This window comes from Mastomys coucha, unplaced genomic scaffold, assembly GCF_008632895.1.
Source record: "Mastomys coucha isolate ucsf_1 unplaced genomic scaffold, UCSF_Mcou_1 pScaffold22, whole genome shotgun sequence".
In the NCBI taxonomy this organism is placed as follows: Eukaryota; Metazoa; Chordata; class Mammalia; order Rodentia; family Muridae; genus Mastomys; species Mastomys coucha.
Genome location: NW_022196905.1, coordinates 39,419,573 through 39,438,946, shown reverse-complemented (window position 1 = coordinate 39,438,946; position 19,374 = coordinate 39,419,573). Strand labels below are relative to the sequence as shown.

Sequence of the window (19,374 nt, the reverse complement as noted above, 5' to 3'; positions counted from 1 at the left end):
TTTGAATCAGGATGAACTGATTTCACCCATCTGTTAAATGTTACCACTGAAGAACCAGAAAGATGGCTTAGTGCTTGACACCAAGCCTCAGAACCTAACTCAGATCCTCAACACCCACACGGTGGAGGGAAATCAGGTCATACAAGTTATCCTCTGACCTCCACACACGCACTGTGGTATATATAGTTACTGTGGAAAACTTTAAAACAACAGAACTAATATTGAGAACATTTGATAACCGAAGAGGCAGTTCCTTTACTGAGGGATCTTCAAATGTGAGTAAAGTAAACCAGATTTCAGCAAAATAACGCCCAGAGAACAGTACGTGCGCTGCACCCAACAAATAAGGTTTCAGAGGAGACAGGGAAATTGTGGTCTGACCTGTTAAGGTGGCAGCATTGATGATGACCTTGGGATTGAAGGTGTGTGCGTAACAGAGTGCATCGGCCAAGATGAGCCTCCCCTCAGCATCAGTGTTATCAACCTGCAGACATGAAAAAACAGAAGGGCTCAGACAACCCAGCTGAGAATGAAAACCAGACACAACAGCATTTGATTGTGGGAAAAGTCAGCCTGTTGTGAGTTAGTAAAAGGACACACAGTTTAGCTATCGCAGGAACATTTCTAATCTGGAGGGTAACTTTGTAAGTCCCTGCCCTGGCTGCTGACAACCACACTGAAAATAAGTAGGGAAATGTCTGGTCCATCACAACGGCCAGTGGTAACAAGAAGGAAAACTGGGGAGAGATAGTGCAAGAGCGACAGGGCTGGGGGCATCGTGCCTGCCTCCCCAGCTTCCCTCTCTTACCAACCAAAACCAAGACCTTAAGGAAGTTAAAGTTAAATGGCGGTCTGAACCCCAAGCTCAAAACTCTTAAAATTTTGGTAACCCTTTCTAATCCCATTCGCTTCCCTCAGCAAAAGACACAGGATCCTGAGCAGTGTGCACATGTACACTTGTGCTCCTCAGATGCCAGAGCACAAAGCCCAAGTGCAGGGCAGTGTTTTCTAATTGAACATCTAACAGAGAAAAAGAAGTTCACCATGGCACAAGCACCTCTAAGAGCCCATGCTTTCCTGGTGTGGCGTGCTCTGCAGGCCAGGCCACATATCCGGAATTAGAATGTATAGCACAGTTAGTGGGAGATACGACAGGGAGGAAAAAATACTCTTAAATATCTACCAGAAACGAACTGTACTAAAACCATCACCCTGCCCCAAAGAGGAGCCTGGGTCCTATACCCATGTGACACTGCAGTTGTCAGTGCCCTCACAAACCTGGATGGTCTTCCCATTCCTGGCTCTGACGACATCCCCTGGTTTGTTGGCCTTGCCGCTGGGCATATTTTCACAAAGAGGGGCCAAGCCTATTGGAAAGACATAGGAAAGAACATGAGACATGCTGGATCCAGAAACGCCATCCTCTGGAACAGGAGGCTGCCAGAGAGCCCTTGAAAGCATGCAGATACAGGCTTCACTTTCACAAGTGGCAAAAGTTGGTATCACCAATGGCACAGCTGAGACTGTGTCAGGAGGAGCCCATGCAGCATGGTCCAACTGATTCTCACCCAGAAGAAATAAACGCAAGTTCCAGAACCTCAGAATAGCCTAGACCTTTCAAACCGCCAGTGTCATGAAGAAAAGGAGAAGGAATGGGGCTCTTGGCAAGAAAGCTATGGGGAAGGAATAGCCAAATGCAATGTCCTATCTTTGCTGGGGATCTAGATTTTAAAACTAAAGATGGGGGCTAGAGAGATGGCTCAGGGTTAAGAGTGCAGGGTTTTAGAGGACCTGAGTTGGGTTCTCAGCACCCACCCTGTGACTCCTGCTCCAGTGGCTCCAATGACCTCTCTGGTCTCCACGGGCACCTGAACTCACATGTACATAGAAACCACATGCTGACATACATAATTTAAAAATAGTCTTAAATGATACCAAGTACATACAAAATAGACTTTTTTAGACAATTGGTAAATTTTCACTAGGTTATTATGTCGATTCTTTTGAAATGTAATTGTATTATCATTACATAGAATGTCATTTTCTTAGGAGACATGTTAAAATGTCAGCATACTGATTTCTAATGACAGTTTTTTTTGTTTTTTTTTTAAAGGACTGATCACAGAACAAAAAGACTATGTATGATGCTGGAATGGCTTGGGAAGGGAGATTCAGGTTAGACAAATTTAAAGTACCATCCGTTTCTCCACATAATGCATGAAACCCAGCTCCCTCTTCCTCGGAATCTTGGTATTAGCAATGCTATAAATTCCCAGCACTGCTTCTGGAAGTTCACATCTGTGATACCAGGAGACCCTTCTACTAACTGCTTATTTGTAGCAGGCATCAAATGGAGCACAGTCTTATGAGGCGTCAGTAAATGAGGCAGAGACGAAACCCTCCACTCCACATAGTCAGGTCTTCTTGCTGGAGGAAGGTACAAATGTGACATTTGTGCTCCTGATGTTAACCACTTTTGCCTAAGTAAGACATATCAGCACAAGTTTCCAGCCGGCTGGCCGAACAACACATTTAACTCAGTCCCCTCACACAGAACACACCTTCACCAAGAGCTGCTGCTTGATGAGAAGTTACTTAAGTGTCCTCTCAGAAGGAAGGAAGCTGTTTGATGTTTCACTTCTAGTATTTGGAAGCACTACAAGATGCAACCCTTCACCTCCTTACCTATGATATTAATGGGCAAATTGAGCTTTGCTGCAGACACAATGGCGGAGCATATTGTTGCAGCTCCTCCCATATCAGCCCTCATGAGGTCCATATTTGCAGAAGCCTTGATGGAGATACCGCCACTGTAAGAAAAAGGAAAGCCATGTACAACATTAATAATAGCAATGTTGAAAAGCCCAAATCGCTTTCTTAAAAACAGAGACATGGTCGGCGAGACGGGTAAGGACAAAAGTGCCTGCTGCCAAGTGTGATAACCTGTGTTTGATTCTACCAACCCACATGGTGGAAGGAGAGAACTGAATCCTCTGACTTCCATGGGACTGCTATATGCACACACACCCCACATAATAAATACATGAAAATGTAAAACACAACATCATCCATGTGGTGGTGTGTGCCAGCAATCCCAGAATTCAGGAGGCTGAGGTAGGATTTCAACGTGGAGGCCAGATTTGGTGACACAGCAAGATTGTCTTAAAACAACCACACAAGCTCAGAGTACGCTACCATACAAAAACACCACATACCTGCTGAAGAAAGTCAAGTTTCTAAACTTGCAATGTGAATTACTTCAATTCTATAGCCTTTATACAGATAGAAAATAATTCCAGAAATATGGATAAGTGAGGCAGGTCCTTTCATTTCTGTCTGAATGAAACCTGCCCAGGTACCATTAGAAACATCATCATTTACTATCAAGCCACCTATGATCCATCTCTGCTTTATATCATTAACACCAATACCCAAAAAGACTATCTCATCAGCAATAAATAAATAAATGACTAAATCTTTGGATCTTTGAATCTAACCCAGGAAACCTGAAGGTCATGAACTCTAGCTCATGGGACACTGGAGCATTCCTCTCAAGCACACAAGACAGAAAAGGTAACAGTTCTTCTGACGCCTGCTGGTGGCAGATGGCTACTTAGTGAGAAAAGGCACAAGGAAGGCATCTATGTGAGAAGTGCATGCTTGCATGTGTGTGAGCATGACAAGCACTGTACCAACTGAGCCATCTCCTAACTCACTGACTCTACTTGGTGTATGACTTTGAACAAGAACTTCGGAACTGCGGTTCCCTCCCCTGTTGCTCACAGGGCTAAGATCAAGACCATGGTTACTAAAATTCCCAATTGTTCTAGGCATATATAAGCATTGCATTTCAAAACTGACAGCACAATAAATTTACTATCATGTGTAAGACATGATCAAACCCCATGCTTATGAATCACACTATACATACATGGAATTCACCAAAATAGAGAGCCAGACACCCCCAAGAAGTACCTGTCAAAGGTAATGCCCTTTCCCACAAACACCAGGGGTGCTTCAGTTGCACTGGGGCTGCCTGTGTAGTGGATTTCTAAGAAGACTGGTGGTTCTTCAGACCCCTTGGCTACACTTAGGAACGAACCCATTTCTTGTTCCTCTATCCAGGACTTGGGTCTACAGGGCAGAAAGAGGAAAAAAAGGAGAGAACTGTTAACATTTATTCCAAAACAACTTAGAAAAATTTCAACAGTATGCTAAAAAATGCACAACATACGAGTTATTCAAATGCTGAACAGGACCTGGTGCACTCAGTTGTATGCACAAGGCCATGAACTCCATCTCCAGCATCAGGCTACAAACACAGATTGAAGGCAACAGCCTATCATTTGCTTCTGTCTACTCGCAGGTGGAAGACTCGACTCTGGGGATACGTCAACAGTAAACTGACATCAGGCACTCCTCTACCAAAGATTAGACAACCACTCAGAGAACTTATACTTGGTAACTAATAGAAGCTCACGTAATAGTGTTCAATACTTAGGTGTTTCTGGTTTTAATTTGAAAATAAAATTATCAAGGCTCTTAGTCCACAGAGGGGAACTTAAAGTCAAGGCATTCAGCTTCATTTTTGTATTACTAATAATGGCACACACACAAAACTAACAAGACCAACAAGGCTATCCTACATCAACAGGAATAAAATATCCTGTTTCTCTGCTTGTCTTTTCAACATCAGCACACCATTTCCCAGAGCTCCAAGTGCAATCTGAGATGTCTTTGAATGGGAAAACTACTTAGTTCTCATAATAAACACAGACTCAGTGTAGGTAACATGAACCCCCACCTTAGTGCAAACTAGAACACAGACGCCATATTGCTATTCTTTCTAGGGTAAGGGACAAGTGTTCCGTATTGATTTCTAGCCACAATAACAAAGCCTGTACTACCAGAGAAGGCCAGCACTAACCAGATCCAAGGACTACTACTGTACTTACCTGACCATTTAGTCAGACTATTACATTAAAATCATCCCCTTATTTCAAAGGGAAACCAGAAATATAAATCACATAAAAAAAAGACAAGCTTATTTACATGTACACATTTCTAACCCAAGCTTAGTACTTGGCATTTTATTGCTGACTTGCCGTTCTGGAAGAGTTGTATTTCTTTGAAGTAGATCTACCTTACCCCGAATGGGGTGTGGTACAGCTAGGTCGCAGCATGAGTCACAGGCCGCCTGGTCATCATGCTGATCTCTGAACTCTTTTTCCCTCTGCTCACCCATAGCCTTGTGGATTTCCAAGACCAGCTGCACACCTTCCCAGAAGCCTCTGGTCTTCTAACATTCAAAGTGACGTTTAGGACTCCACTGGTATCCATTTTCACTCACAGCCCTCCTCCTGCTTCTGTAGCAGCCTCCCAGACCCATTTTCCTGCCTGTCCTGCCCTCTGCTACACGATCCATCACTGTGCATCACTGCCTGCAAACCTCATGTGTTTCCCTGACCTGGCAGCATTGTCACTACAGGCTGACAGCAGAGCACTGCATCTCCTCTTCTCAGTCAGGACACGTCCAGAGAGCCTAAACACTGACAGCCTCAACACACAGAAACTGTCTAAATAGGGACTTTCTTGAAAGAACAAACAGAAACCATGAACTCTGATCACAATTAAGTGCTGAAAAATGCCCTTCCAGGAAAAGATCCCTTGAGAAACAACTTTGAAAGTAAAGTAAAATAAAAGAGTCTGTTCACTTATTTTAATCAGAACTCCCAAGCTCATTGGGTGGTTAATGGGCTGAAGACAATTTTTGAAAGGGAAATGGAAACTAGAGGAACTGACTGTGAGTACCGCTGACAAGCACCAGGGAGCCCTGGTAAGGCAACCATGCAGTATGGCCAAGGTAATGAGGCAGGTGGGTTCTCACCCTTTGCCCACTCAGGCAGTAGTATACTGCACTCTTCACCTACATCATAAGCAGAAACGTAGACAGGACAACACATAAAAACATGTAAGCTCTATAAATGGTAACCAGGGGCTGGAGAGATGACTCAGTCTAAGAGTACTGGCAGTTCTTCCAAAGGACTTAAGTTCAATTCCTAGCTCCTATATAGTGCCCTATAACTGTTTTAACTCCAGTTTCTGGGGACCCAACACCCTCTTCTAGTCTTCTTGGCTTTGAAGCACTCACACATTACATAGACATACATGCAGGCTGAATACCCACACATATAAAATAAAAATAATTTTTTAAAGAAGTTAACCAGTTATCCTTTCACCTATGAATTCAACTCCCAAATTTTTACTCAAGAGACATGAACATGAAAGTTATGTCTCCATTTTAATCCATAAAATGGATTTTTTTTAAAAAAACCACACAACACAGTACAAAATCATGAAACTCTTGAAGGTGAGGAAAACAAACCTCAAATTTAACTCTACCTGACTTTGTATATAGCTGCTAGTGGGCTCAATTTACTCCTCTGAACAGAGTTCAGTTTTAGGATCTTGACTTATGTTGGTCAGGGTTTCTATTGATGAGATGAAACAGCATAGCCATAAAGCAACTTAGGCAAGTTTATTTCAGCTAACACTTTTAGGAAATGTCATTACTGAGGAAAGTCAGGCAAGGAACTGAACCAGGAGTCTGGAGGCAGGAGCTGATGCAGAGGCCATGGGAGAGTGTTCTTTACTGCTTACTCCTCACAGCTTGCTCAGCCTGTTCTTACAGCACCCAGGACCTCTGGTTCAGAGGTGGCATTACCCACAATGAGCTGGGACCTCCCACGTCAATTGTCAATCAAGAAAATACACCACAGGGGACAATTCTTCTTCCAAAGTGACTTTAGCTTGCATCAAGTTGATATAAAGCCGAACAGCACACACTGTTCTTTTGGCTGTACATCCCATGAGTCCATGATACAATCATAAATTACCTGATATGGACCTCTGTTTTACTACTGGCACTTTTGAGATTTTTTTCAATAATTTCAGCAAATCTGGTTGGCGTCATCTCATTGGCTGGAGACTCCATCAGCTGGCGGGCCAAGTTCTGCCCAGAAGCAAAGAGGATCCCTTTCTCCCAGGCCTCAAGATCACCGCTGTGGAAGAAAAGAGTTAGTCTCAAATAACCTCAAGAACACTAACCTTTCTACTGCTAAGTGAGGCACTTATCTTAAAAAAATCAAGACTACAAGCAAAAAATGATTGCCAAAGACCTAGATCCATCCTGTGAGGAAGGAAACAGGCCGGTCCCACTGAGGAAGGAAGATAAATCTGGCTAAGCAGTCCACTCCAACAATCTCCCCCTTTGCCAGGCTAAGGTAGCACATGCCTTTAATCCCAGCACTTGAAAGGCAAAGGCAGGCAGATCTCTCTGAGCTTGAGACCAGCCTAGTTTATAGAGCAAGTTACAGGATAGCCAGGGCTACACAAAGAAACCTTGTGTTGAAAAAACAAGAGAGACCCCCTGGTATAGTGTGTGTATATATGTGTGCATGTGGTCTGATAGGTAGTTGAAGCTGTAAATCTACCTGCAAAGGTTACATAGGGATTCCTCCCCAAAGTCCAGTTCACTGCAGAGATGACCATCCCAAGTACTAACTGTGCAGGCAGCAGGCAGCCAGCAGCAAACATTCAGATGGGAAGCTGTGGGTTCTGCTACCTTACTGTGACTGATCAAGGCTCTAAAGCCCAATCCACTGGCCAGCAAGGATTAGCTTTAGAAGAGAACACACAAAGGTGCATGTTGCATGATCCTTGCTCTTTGACAGCAGTTAATATGGGGAACATGGAGACAGGCACAATAATAGTTGGCATCTCAGAGCATTCACCATGTGCTACCCACCTGACACACTTTGTCTTGGGACTATCATACAAACTATGATAACAACCAGGAATGATGGTGCATGCCTGTACCTGCTGCACTGCAGAGGCCAAGGCAGCAGGATTTATGAGTTCAAGACTCTAAGGCTATGTGAGACCCTCTCTTAAAACTCAAAACTCTACACCAGGATTACAACTCTCCTATACAAAAAAAAGAAAGATTAGAGAGATGGCTTAGCGGTTAAGAGTACTGACTATTCTTCCAGAGGTCCTGAGTTCAATTCCCAGCAACCACATGGTGGCTCATAACCATCTCTAATGGGATCTGGTGCATCTGAAGACAGCTATAGTATACTCATAAAAATAAGATCTAAAAGAAAAAGAAAAAAGAAATATAGATTTGGGTCACTTAACTGAGGTTTCCCCAAGTAAGTGATAGAGACAGAATTCAAATGTGGCTTGACTTTCTACAGAACCTTCATTCCCAACCACTCTATAACAGATGCTAACCACCATTCTATGTCAAGAGCAATCCACTAGCATCACAGCTCCTGGAACTGGAGATCTCTCATTGTCAGTCCCTTCAAGACTGAAATAGGGCTGGAGTAATAGGCGGTCTGTTATCTTCTGAGAGTATCTCCCATCATGGACCCCCAAAGTAAAGATGGAATGCTCTCACCCACACAGGTCTAACGCTTAGCATGTCAGCAGGTGTGAGTTCAATGGGAAGTATTTGGATCCAAGCTCATTAGGATATTCTGTCAAGTCATCCCTCCTTCTTGGAAAAGCCAACACTGTGAATGCTTCTTAGTAACCAGCAAGAACAGAGGACTCTCAGGAGTCATAGTGGAGTCACACACATGACAAGAGTCAGGAGCAGAGCTTGGGGACAACGAACACATTGTAAGGAGTGCTGAGACAGTAAGTAGGATGTACACAAGCCACCCAGCACTGCTGGACACTGAAAAGCAGGCAGCTCATCTTCAAAGCATGCTGTCAGGATGCCTGCCTGCGAGTGCCACCCATACCCTGGTTTCCTTTATCACCTTCCATGGAGCTTTGCCGACACAGCCACCTTCTTCTTCTGCTTTAGCTCATCGTACTCATAGAGACCCAGCACAGCTCCTTCTGCAGCAGCTTGCGCATCTCCGCAGGGATCCACCTCCACCGATGGCAGCTCCAGGTCTTGGACCTGCCTGCATCCCGCTTCAGACAGCAGAGGCAGAAAACTGAGTCAGTACAAAGCAGAGGCATGAGGTGGTGTGCCAGGGGAACACACTGGCAACTGTGGCCTGCTTCTAAACTTTCATTTCCTCATATATAAAGTGGGGGTGGTATGTGCTTCACAAGCCGAGCTGAGTACAGATGTCAAAGGCACAGACCCTCTTAAGGGGAGAGACCATCAGTGAGAGGCAGTTAGTATTATGAGTATTTCAGAAATGCTAGCATTTCCTGACAAAGCTTTCCAATCACCAGGAGCTGCCAGATTAAAGGGACCAAGAAATGATGACGTTGAGGTTACAGCCAAGCAACTGACCAAAAACCATCATTAACAGCATTTATTAAAATTGTGTCAGCAAAAACTGTCAAATAAAAGTTAGGCATAGCTACTTAACTCTGAAAGTAAACTTAATAAGCATTTATGAAATACCCAGGCCAAGGATTAGTCAAGCAAATGACTGCTGCCTCAGAGTGTTTCTCCAATTGCATTTGGGGCAGTTGTCCTGTGGGAAAGGCTCTCCCTGCTGCTAAGCAACACAGTGGCTCAATGACATCGACCTCAATTTTCCCAATCCACCTATGAAGCCAACTGGGACAGGCCCTCAGTCTTTTGCTAGCAATGAATAAGTATCCCACGCTCTGTTCCTGTTTTCTCTAATTTGTAAATATAATGATTCTGTGTTATCTAAAAGTCGGGCAACACTGTGGTTGCATTACAAAGTGGAAAACCATCAACACATCACAATTTCTGATAGAAGGTATTTCTAAGAAGAAATGGAAGCAAACCTCCCAACAGAAAACAGAAAATACTAAAAACAACAATGTCACAGCTAGCCTCTGGATCAAGGTAAGGCCAGCTATATCTCTATACACTGAACCTGTTGAGCTGCTGCACAGAAGCAGGGTAAGGCTGGTGGCAGTGAATGCACAAAAGGCAAAGAACCCTTTGAAAAGAACCAAAGAGAACCTTCAGCCACTAAACATAAGGAGCAAGCAAACCTGCAACAGCAGCTCTGATGTTTTCTTTGCCTTCGTGCCAATTTTCCTGGTCATCAACTCCAGCCGATCTCTTGCCAAGGCCGACCACCACCACGCTGGGGAAGTCCTGGTCCACAAACACACCAGGTCAATCACTGTGAATTTTTAAACAGCTACTCCAGAAAGGAATGATAAAGGGAGACAGAGCTGACAGAGAGCCACTCTAGGTTTAGCAAACAGGAGCCCTGTGTGTTGGTAAGGACAACAGATGTGAGAGGCAGAGTGAGGGAAATCCTCCAAGTAACTGCATGAGGTGGTGCCCTCCCTCCACACTAGAGAGAGACAGCCATTCTCCTTTATGACCCGGAGGAGTGCTTTTGCTTAATGGAGGCACAAAAGTCCGAGCAAAACTGCACCCACAGTGATGAGCATGTGGACCAGACGAGCATGACCTTCACTTCATACCTGATGCAGACCATAGAAGGTTCGGGTTTTGCCGGCCTTGAGAGGAGGTCCAGATCTAAAGGAAGAGGAGACAGTTGTTTTAAACCTTAGTGTTTGTGTGCTTTTCTCTTGGTAAATGACCTAAGCTCCAGCAGACACTCTTGGGAACTGTTTCTATTCTGTGCTTCACTGACAGCTTGACAGAATAGATACAGGCTAGACTTCTCAGATGTAGCACTTTCACCTCCAAAAGTACCAAGCCAACATCCTGGCTAGACGGGCCAGGAACGCCAATTTAAAAACAAGAGGAGCCAGGTGTGGCGGCTCATGTTTGTCATACCAGAACTTGGCAAGCTGTGGGGAAGGACTAAATGGTGAGGTTTAGGGCCAACCTGGACAATATAGTGAGTTCTGGCTCAGCCTCGACTACTAAATGTGGCCATACCCTTTTTTTCAAAGAAGGCCACACTATGGATAAGCAAAGTCCCCCTCTGAGCACTGGACAGTGACTGTACTAAATGGTGGAAACCTTTCTACTAAAAAAAGAAATACCACAAAAACAACAACTATACAACGAAGCACCAGACTGGTGACCAAAGCCACAGACTTGACAGCACTGTCTCTAGCATAGGCGCTTCCCAGATCGTTTACTGAGATGAGAGAGAGCCATTTCCAATCGAATGAGGTTTTCTACTCTAGCCAGAGACCAGGAACACAGAGACTGAGGTTGAAGCCCACAGTAATCGTTCAGGAAGGCCTCTGCATTCTGGACTCTTAATAGGTGAGCTTCTGGGTTAATGATTTAGGTCCTCGGGAAGGCTATGTACTAGTAAAGAACTAGCAACAAGAGCAGGTACAAGTCCTTCAATGTATTTATCAGGTAATTACTATAGCTATCAAGTGACACCTGGTACCCTCTAACATACAGTCTGCTACCTGAGTAACAGGTCATTCAAGGGGCTTATGCTGCTCTCTCTATTCCTGTCAAATGTGGACAGCAGCTCTACAGTCTTCCTACTTCCTCTAGGACCTTGCTAATCTAGGAGAGAGAGGTCAGATCTCAGGCCCTCTCCAGACTGACTCAATTTCAGGCTGAATTCTTGTTAATCAGATGATCCACTCATACTTTAACATTTGAAAAGCCTTCAAAGTCCAGCCACGAAATGAACGGGCAGGACCATAGGCTGTGTTTAGGACCGTGGGCTGTTTTTAAATTCCTCAGTTAAAGCACATTTAGAGGCTGGTGCCAGACAGGAAAGTAGGAATTGTGAACCTGAGCCTAGGGAGTGGGCTGAGGAAATCTATTCCTTTCTGGATCCCTGTCAATCCTTCACAATAGGTTTGTGATCTGGCTAGAAACCATATGACTTCCCAGAACTGCAGACCCACCCACGCTCAAACAACTGCCCAGCTTCTTCCAGAGCCTACTTTCATTTCCAGAGAACCTGCTGGTCAGGGCTCCATTAAGCTTATCTGATACAAGGAAAATAATCTCTTTAAATCTTGGGGCCTTTAAGAACTACAACCCCGCCCTGTTTCCTGGCAAATACATTTAATCCCATCACTTCAGAGAATGAGGCAGGTGGATCTCTATGAGTTTGGTGCCAGCCAGCCTGGACTACATAGTTCCAGGACAGCCAGAGCTACGTATCGAGACCCTGTCTCATAATGCAAAACATACACACACACACAGGAACAACCCCAAACACAGTAGCACTTACATGTTCAACATTTCCCTCAGCTTCCCAGACACCAGCTTATTAAAACTCTCTCCCGCACTTGTAAACTGTGGCATGTCATCATCTTTATCTTTGGAATAAATTCCTAAAACAAGGCCCTGGAAAAAAAATCAAGAAAGACAAATACACTCAGAGTACATCCCTCAGAGGGCATTGACTGCCCAGATGCAGAAGGGGCAAACAATCCCATTAAAACTGTGTCTTCCCTGAGAGGCCAAGAGCAGAGTCCAAGAGCAGAGGCCAAGAGCAGAGCATCGCCCACCATAGCAGCTGAAATCCCTGCCAGGGCAAGACTGGAACTGGGTTATGTGAGACATCTTGGGCCAACCCTAAGCCTGAAAATCACTTGTTTCAGATACACTGTCTCAGGGTTTGGTTCTTTAAAATACTTGTGTTTTGATTGGGTTGGCTGCAGGACTTTCTACTGACATTCCAAAGTCTCCAGTGAATGCTCAGAAAACCTAAGATTTGGGAGTACTTCAAATTTCAGGTTAGGGATGTCATTGTTTAGTAGTACCCTGTCAATTGGGGAAAGTGTGTGACTTCGAAGAGAGGTTAGAAGCAGGCAGGGCCTTCTACCAAGCACTTAATGGTGTGGCCCTACATCGCTGTCACAAGTTCCAGGCCCCCAAAACCTGAAATAAGGATGTAAAACCACTGCTCATCATTTGACTTCACAAGGGAATTCATGACTTAAAAGACGGGCTTCCCTTACAGCCACTTCTTGGAGCACTTTTCTCTCATTTGCCAGATAATGAAACTTAGTCCCCGACACACTAGCTCCTGCGTAGTTAAACTTTGACAGTGCTCATGCCTTCCATCTGGTCTTGGTCTTTTCCAAAAACAACCCAGGTACTCAGCCCCATCTTTCCACTGAAGAAAACAGGCTTCGCTGGCAATGGTACCTGCCAAGTTCTAACTTTCCCAAGATTGTTCATTCTGGGGTTCCATGAGACCAAGCTGAGACTGTCTACTGGTGTCTGCCTAACTCCTCTGCTCTCTGTGATAACTGCAGGGGACCTGAGTTCAAGCTCCATCTGGAACATTCCTCCCTCACCAGGTCCTGGAAGCATGACCTACTCCGATGAGATGAGCCAACACCCTTCTAGACCCGTCACATCTGAGTGTCCTTCATGATTTCTCAGACTGTGGAGAAGCCCCTCTTCCAATTTCAAGATGACATCTCCCAATAAAACCCTTTTCCCTAAAAGGACAGAAACCCAATCCAGCAGTTTCCTCCCCAAGGGCCGTCCACTTCACTTCAGCCGGGGGAGGGGTTCAGGCCCCGTGACTGGCTACTCTGGAACCTTAGGAGGCTTTGGGACAATTCTGCCGCCGTCTTTTCTAGGGTTTCTGCGAGGACTAAAAGAACTGGCGAAGTAGGCTCGTGTAACCTTTCGGAGCTCGGCTAGATGGAGGAGTCAGTAAAGACTGGTTAGGTGGAGTGAGCGGTTCTGCTCAGCCTTCAGAACCTAGCACTGTCCAGATAGGAAGAAAGGACGCGCCCTCAGCCAACATCACCGGCCGCCCTCGCCGCAGGCCGGGCTCAGGCTGGTGTCCTGCAAACCCCGGGAACTTTGCGGTTCGGATCATTTTTGCAACTTGATGCGTCCGTCCTAAACACCGCGGCCTGGAGACGCCCGGTCAACCTGCCACCCCGGGCCAGGGCTCGCGCGGCCGCACGAGAGCGAGCCGCCTCCACTCACCTTCGTCATGTCTGCGGTGGACAGACCCCGATTCCAGAGACCTCTCACTCCCAGGCGGCGGAGCGCGACTCGCGCGGCAGCCGGAAGAGGCAGCAAGTACATCTTCTCGGCTCGGCCCACGGCGCCGCCCTCCAGAGAGAGCACGTGGCGCGTGGGAGGGTGCGCGCCTGGAGGCGGGACCTCCGGGGTCGCCGGACAGGGCGGGGCCTAGGGGGCGCCTTAGGGAAGGGCGGCCGGCCCCTGGGGCGGGGCTTCTGTTCTTGGGGGCGGGATTTCTGTGCCTGCGGCGGGGGGTGGTGGACCAGTTGGGCGTTGTGGGGCGTGGTTTCTGCGGGCTCAGGGGCGTGTAGGCTTGCTCTTGCTCATGTGGGAAGCCTGAGAAGTTGGTATAAAACAGATTAATAGAAGTATATAAATTTTCTTATTTATTTATTTATTTATTTATTTATTTATTTATTTTTGGTTTTTCGAGACAGGGTTTCTCTGTGTAGCCTTGGCTGTCCTGGAACTCACTCTGTAGACCAGGCTGGCCTCGAACTCAGAAATCTGCCTGCCTCTGCCTCCCAAGTGCTGGGATTAAAGGCTTGCGCCACCACTGCCCGGCATATTTTCTTTAACAAGTTTGTGTATAATGGGAGCGCTTACAGAAAAATGAGGATCCTGAAACTGATTAGGTCTAAGTGCTTTTATTGAACAGAGTAAATAGTTAAGAAAAGGTCACTAAGTATAAAGGAAAACAAAAAGAATGTAAGGATTAGCTAAATAGGGTTTATTTGTACAAATTTCTAGCTTCCCTAACTTCTCACCTCGGATAAAAAGCGTTTGGGGATAGCGGTAGTTTTACATGGTGGTTTGATGTCCTGCTTTGGGATTTGGGAGACCCAAAGATGGCTCACCTTTTATTTATTCCTATTCAAGTGCCTTTAGACACAAAATATTGATGGCATACTTTAGTGTAGCATATCTGCCATCCTTCATTATCTCATAAGGGCAAGAAATACAGTGATTACAAAAACTGGCTGAAGAGTGTTTTATGTAGACATATACAGATATGGGCCATGATTGTCCCCATCTGGTAGCCCACCCTCACTACTACCAAGATTTGGTCAGCAGCTCGTGGTGCTACTGGAAGGAGGTGGAGCATTTAGGACGTGGGACCTAGTAGAAAGAAGTTGGAAGGTTTCAAGGAAAATGCTGTGATCCTAGCACCCTGCTGGCTGTCTTGGATTCACCATAGATGAAGAGGCATCCCATTGTGTGCGTTCAGCATAATTGCTATGCTAACCCTAACCCCGTGGGCTGAATGACCATGGGAACCTCTGGAGCTATGAACTAAAGTAAATCTTTCCTCTTTTTAAGTTGACAGCTTCAGAAAATTTTGTCATGGTGGTAGAAAGGTTACTAACACAATATGCTCAAGTTTCTTCTGCCTTCTTCATTTTCTTCAATGCCATTTCTTCCACAAGAAATGTCTCCAGGCTATCCCACTGTGAGTTTTATGTCTCCTTCTACTCCCAAAGCAACCTGTCTCAAATTGCTAATCACCTGTATCCTGCTCTATGTGTGTGTGTGTGTGGGGGGGGGGGTGCTGGTGTGGGAGGGGAGAGCATGGCTTTCACGTCTGTGTATTCATGCCAAAATCTGGCATCTAGTCCATATCTAGGGCCTATGCAAACAAGGTGCTCATAAATATTTGAATGAATGTATGATCAAAGTCCAGTTGAGGTAGCAACATTTAATTAAAGACCAGGACAACCGCCAGTGTGATTTCCTGATAATAAACTGCATGAGAAGTAGATAGATAATTAAAGGGACATCGGGATCAGGAAGAGTATGGGCTTGGCATGGGGTGGAGACATCAGCCTGTTCCTAGTAAAAAAGAAGATACAAAGAGAGAGTCCTTGGTTTAAAGAGAATGTTAAAAGGCAAGAAGCAAAGTTTATTGTGGACGAGGGAGTCAGCAGGGAGTCAGTAGTGATCTTCACAGAATCTGCAGGGAAAGCTATGTTTTATGAGATGATGCATCAGTTAAACACAGCAAAGCAGAGGCCCCAAAATGTGTCAGGGTCAGTTTAAGGAAAGAAGCCAAAGCACTTCCCCCTTGTGGTAATTTGATCAAGAGTGAGCCCAAGTTTGAACTTCCAGCTTCTCTCTGTGTGTCTTCCAAGTATCTATAGCTTATGTTTACTGGCTTGTCTGCAATCTGTCTGTTGTTATGAGTCTGAATCTGTGTCCACCTCAGTGCTGCCTTTTGAATTTGTCCCTAACAAAGTTTTTTGCTCTCTCTTTTAATGAGCAACACAGAAAGTATTGTGTGGGGGAATAAAGGGGGATACTTTACAGAAATCCTTAACAGTTTTACAAGGAATTGAGCTTTGCAGATTCCACCTGACCCAGGAGCCTTCAGAAAAGTAAGGGTAATAAAACAAACTCTTACAACCTATACCCATGTTACTTTCAACATTTATTTGCTTTGTAAGGCCACTTTTGACCTCTTTAATGTTTTCAGCAAATGATTATCATAGCGCACAATGTACGTTGCTATCTGGGTCAGGGGCATGGAAGAATAAATAACTTACATGAAAGGTATGCATTAGCTTACCTTGTACTAGTGATCACATGAGAAATCCAACACAAATAAGGTTAATTCTTTCATTGTTCTCTGAAGGGCAGGTTGAGCAAAGAGACTGATTATAAAATAGGGCATAAGTCTGAAGTCTTTAATACTTTCAAGGTGTGCTAACTTGGCTATGGGGTCCAGCAAAAGTTTCAGTCTCAGAATGCAAGAAAGCTTTTCATAATAACTTGTCACCACAGAGAAACTATGTGTATTAGTGTCCAGGATAAAGAAAGACTGATCAATAATGGGAAGATCATAAGTGGATAGTTATTGTCACTCATACACTCTGAAAGGTGGTGTGTCTGTGAATTGTAACCCTAATATATTGATCTTTCCTATTACCTTCCAGTAATAGAAGCTTAAAAAATACAATGTTATATAAAATAAAACTATTCTTTCTAGATTAGTGCAATAAGAGTGATTCTATGGTTCTAGGTCAGAGGAAGGAATGCAAGTCCATTGCCACCTCCAATGTGTGTTCCCACCCCATCTATCCACTCATCCAGTCATTTAAAAATACAATGTTATGTAAAATTCGACTGTACTTTCTAGATTAGTGCAATAAGAGTGATTCTGTGGTTCTAGGTCAGAGGAAGGAATGCAAATCCATTGCCACCTCCAATGTATGTTCCCACCCCATCTATCCACTCAGCCAGTCGTTTAAAAATATTTTGTTAAAGATGTGGGTGGACAGATTAGGAATGTCAAACTCTGTTAGACATCCAAGTAGAGATGAGAGAGCTGGGGATGAAGCTTATCGATGGAGCACTTGGCTAGTATCCTCAAGGTCCCTGTTTTAATCCTCAGCATTGAAAATCAGAAGCCAGCAGTCTTATCCCAGCTCCACTGCAGAACCCCAGCCCCAGTGGCAGCCTTCCCTAGCCTCCTGCTCCCATCTCCTGTGGATCCCACAGATCCTCTCTTTCTAAACTCATTACACACACTTCTTGATTTGTCCCAGACCTCAAACCCAGCAAACCCCCCCCCCCACACACACACATACTGCTAACCTATGAGCCACTTTTCACAGAGCAAGAAATAGGCTGAAGGCAGACCCACACCTCTCCTACTGTTCCTGAGATTCAGTCCCCTAGTCTCATCCCCAGCTCTGTATTGATCTCCCTTTCCTCTTTGACCCCATCCCCAACAGATCACAAAGACCTTCTCCCTTAACCTTCCTTCCCTAAATCATCCCAGGATCCTTATGAGCAGGTATCTCCTGTGAACACAGGAGGCCAGGACACGAGATCAGGCAACACTCAGCCCTCATACTCTCCAAAAATACAGAAAGGAAACAGAAACCAAGAAACAAAACACCCAACCAACAAAACCAGGAATCAGCACCTAGATTTGTTATCCTCCTAAACCCAGATGCCTGGATACCAGCATAAAAACACAATAAACATGTCTAGGGCAGTATGTCTCCACTATAAAGATGATAGAGGTCCTTAAGGTCGTCCTGAAAGAGGAAAGGACTGAATCCCTTAAAGAAATTCCAGAAAACACAAAAAATTGGAAGGAATTAATAGAATTGTTCAAGACAGGAAAAAGGAAACAGAATCAATAAAAGCAATACAAACCAAGGGAATTCTAGGAGTGAAAAACTACAGAAGAACTACAGAGGCAAGTTTCACCAACAGAATACAAGAGATGGAAGAGAGAAGCTGAAGTGTTGAAGATAGGATAGAAGAAATGGATACATCAGTCAAAGAAAATACTAAATCTAAAAAACTTCTGACACAAAATATCTAGAAAATTCAGGACACTATGAAAAGGCCAAACCTAAGGATAATACATGTAGAAGAAGGAGAAGAATCCCAGCTCAAAGGCCCCCTTCATGATAAAAGTCTTGGAGAGATTAGGGATAAAAGGGACATACCTTAATCTAATAAAGTCAGCTTACAACAAGCCCATATCTAACTTAAATGGAGAGAAACTCAAAGCAATTCCATGAAAATCAGGAACAAGACAAGGTTGTCCACTCTCACCACATCTATTCAACACAATACTTGAAGCTTTAACTAGAGCAATAAGAAAACTGAAGGAGATCGGGGGATACAAATTAGAAAGAAAGAAGTCAAAGTATTGTTACTTGCAGATGATATGATAGTATACATAAACAACCCCAAAAATTCTACCAGGGAACTTCTACAGCTGATAAACACAACACCTTCAGCAAAGTGGCTGGATACAAGATTAACTAAAAAAAAAAATTAGTAGCCCTCCCATATGCAAATAACAAATGAACTGAGGAAGAAATCAGAGAAACAATGCTTTCCTAGTAGCCTCTAATAATAGAAAAATATTTTGGGATAACTTTAACCAAGCAAGAGAAGGACTTGTATGCCAAAAACTTCAAGTCTTCCTAAAAAGAAATTGAAGATATCAGAAGAAGAAAATATCTCCCATGCTTGGGGACTGGTAGATTAACATAATAAAACTGGCCATTTTACCAAAAGCAATCTACAAATCCAATGCAATTCCCATAAATATTCCAACACAATTCTTTACAGACTCTGAAAGGACAATTTTCAGCTTCATATGAAAAAAACAAAATAACCCAGGACAGCTAAAGAAATCTTGAATAATAAAAGAATACTGGAGGTCTCATAATTTCTAGTTTCAAGTTGTATTAAGGTTATAGCAATAAAAACCACATGGTACTGGCATAAAAACAGTCACATTGATCAACGGAATCAAATGAAGACCCTGACATAAATCCATACACATATGAGCACTTGATTTTTTAACAAAGAAGTCAGAAATACTGGAAAAAAAGAAAAACATCTTCAACAAATAGCTCTGGTCAAACTAGATGTCTTCATATAGAATAATCAAATAGATCCATGCACACTGTCCTATGCAAAACTCAAGTCTCAAT

The 19,374-nt window shown here is 44.1% G+C and overlaps 1 protein-coding gene across 1 annotated transcript in view; it reads right to left on the bottom strand.

Moving 5' to 3' along the window:
* Nucleotides 1-14,092, bottom strand: part of Lap3 (leucine aminopeptidase 3) — a 19,178-nt gene extending 5,086 nt beyond the window's left edge. Inside the window, exons 1-10 of the mRNA XM_031342173.1 lie at nt 13,874-14,092; nt 12,150-12,265; nt 10,450-10,504; nt 10,006-10,111; nt 8,832-8,991; nt 6,897-7,061; nt 3,976-4,134; nt 2,686-2,810; nt 1,279-1,367; nt 382-484 (exon numbers count right to left, since the gene is read on the bottom strand). Coding sequence (XP_031198033.1) covers nt 382-484; nt 1,279-1,367; nt 2,686-2,810; nt 3,976-4,134; nt 6,897-7,061; nt 8,832-8,991; nt 10,006-10,111; nt 10,450-10,504; nt 12,150-12,265; nt 13,874-13,975 — 1,180 coding nt within the window. The 5' untranslated portion in view covers nt 13,976-14,092. The remainder of the gene's footprint in view (nt 1-381; nt 485-1,278; nt 1,368-2,685; nt 2,811-3,975; nt 4,135-6,896; nt 7,062-8,831; nt 8,992-10,005; nt 10,112-10,449; nt 10,505-12,149; nt 12,266-13,873) is intronic.
* Nucleotides 14,093-19,374: the final 5,282 nt, after the last annotated feature.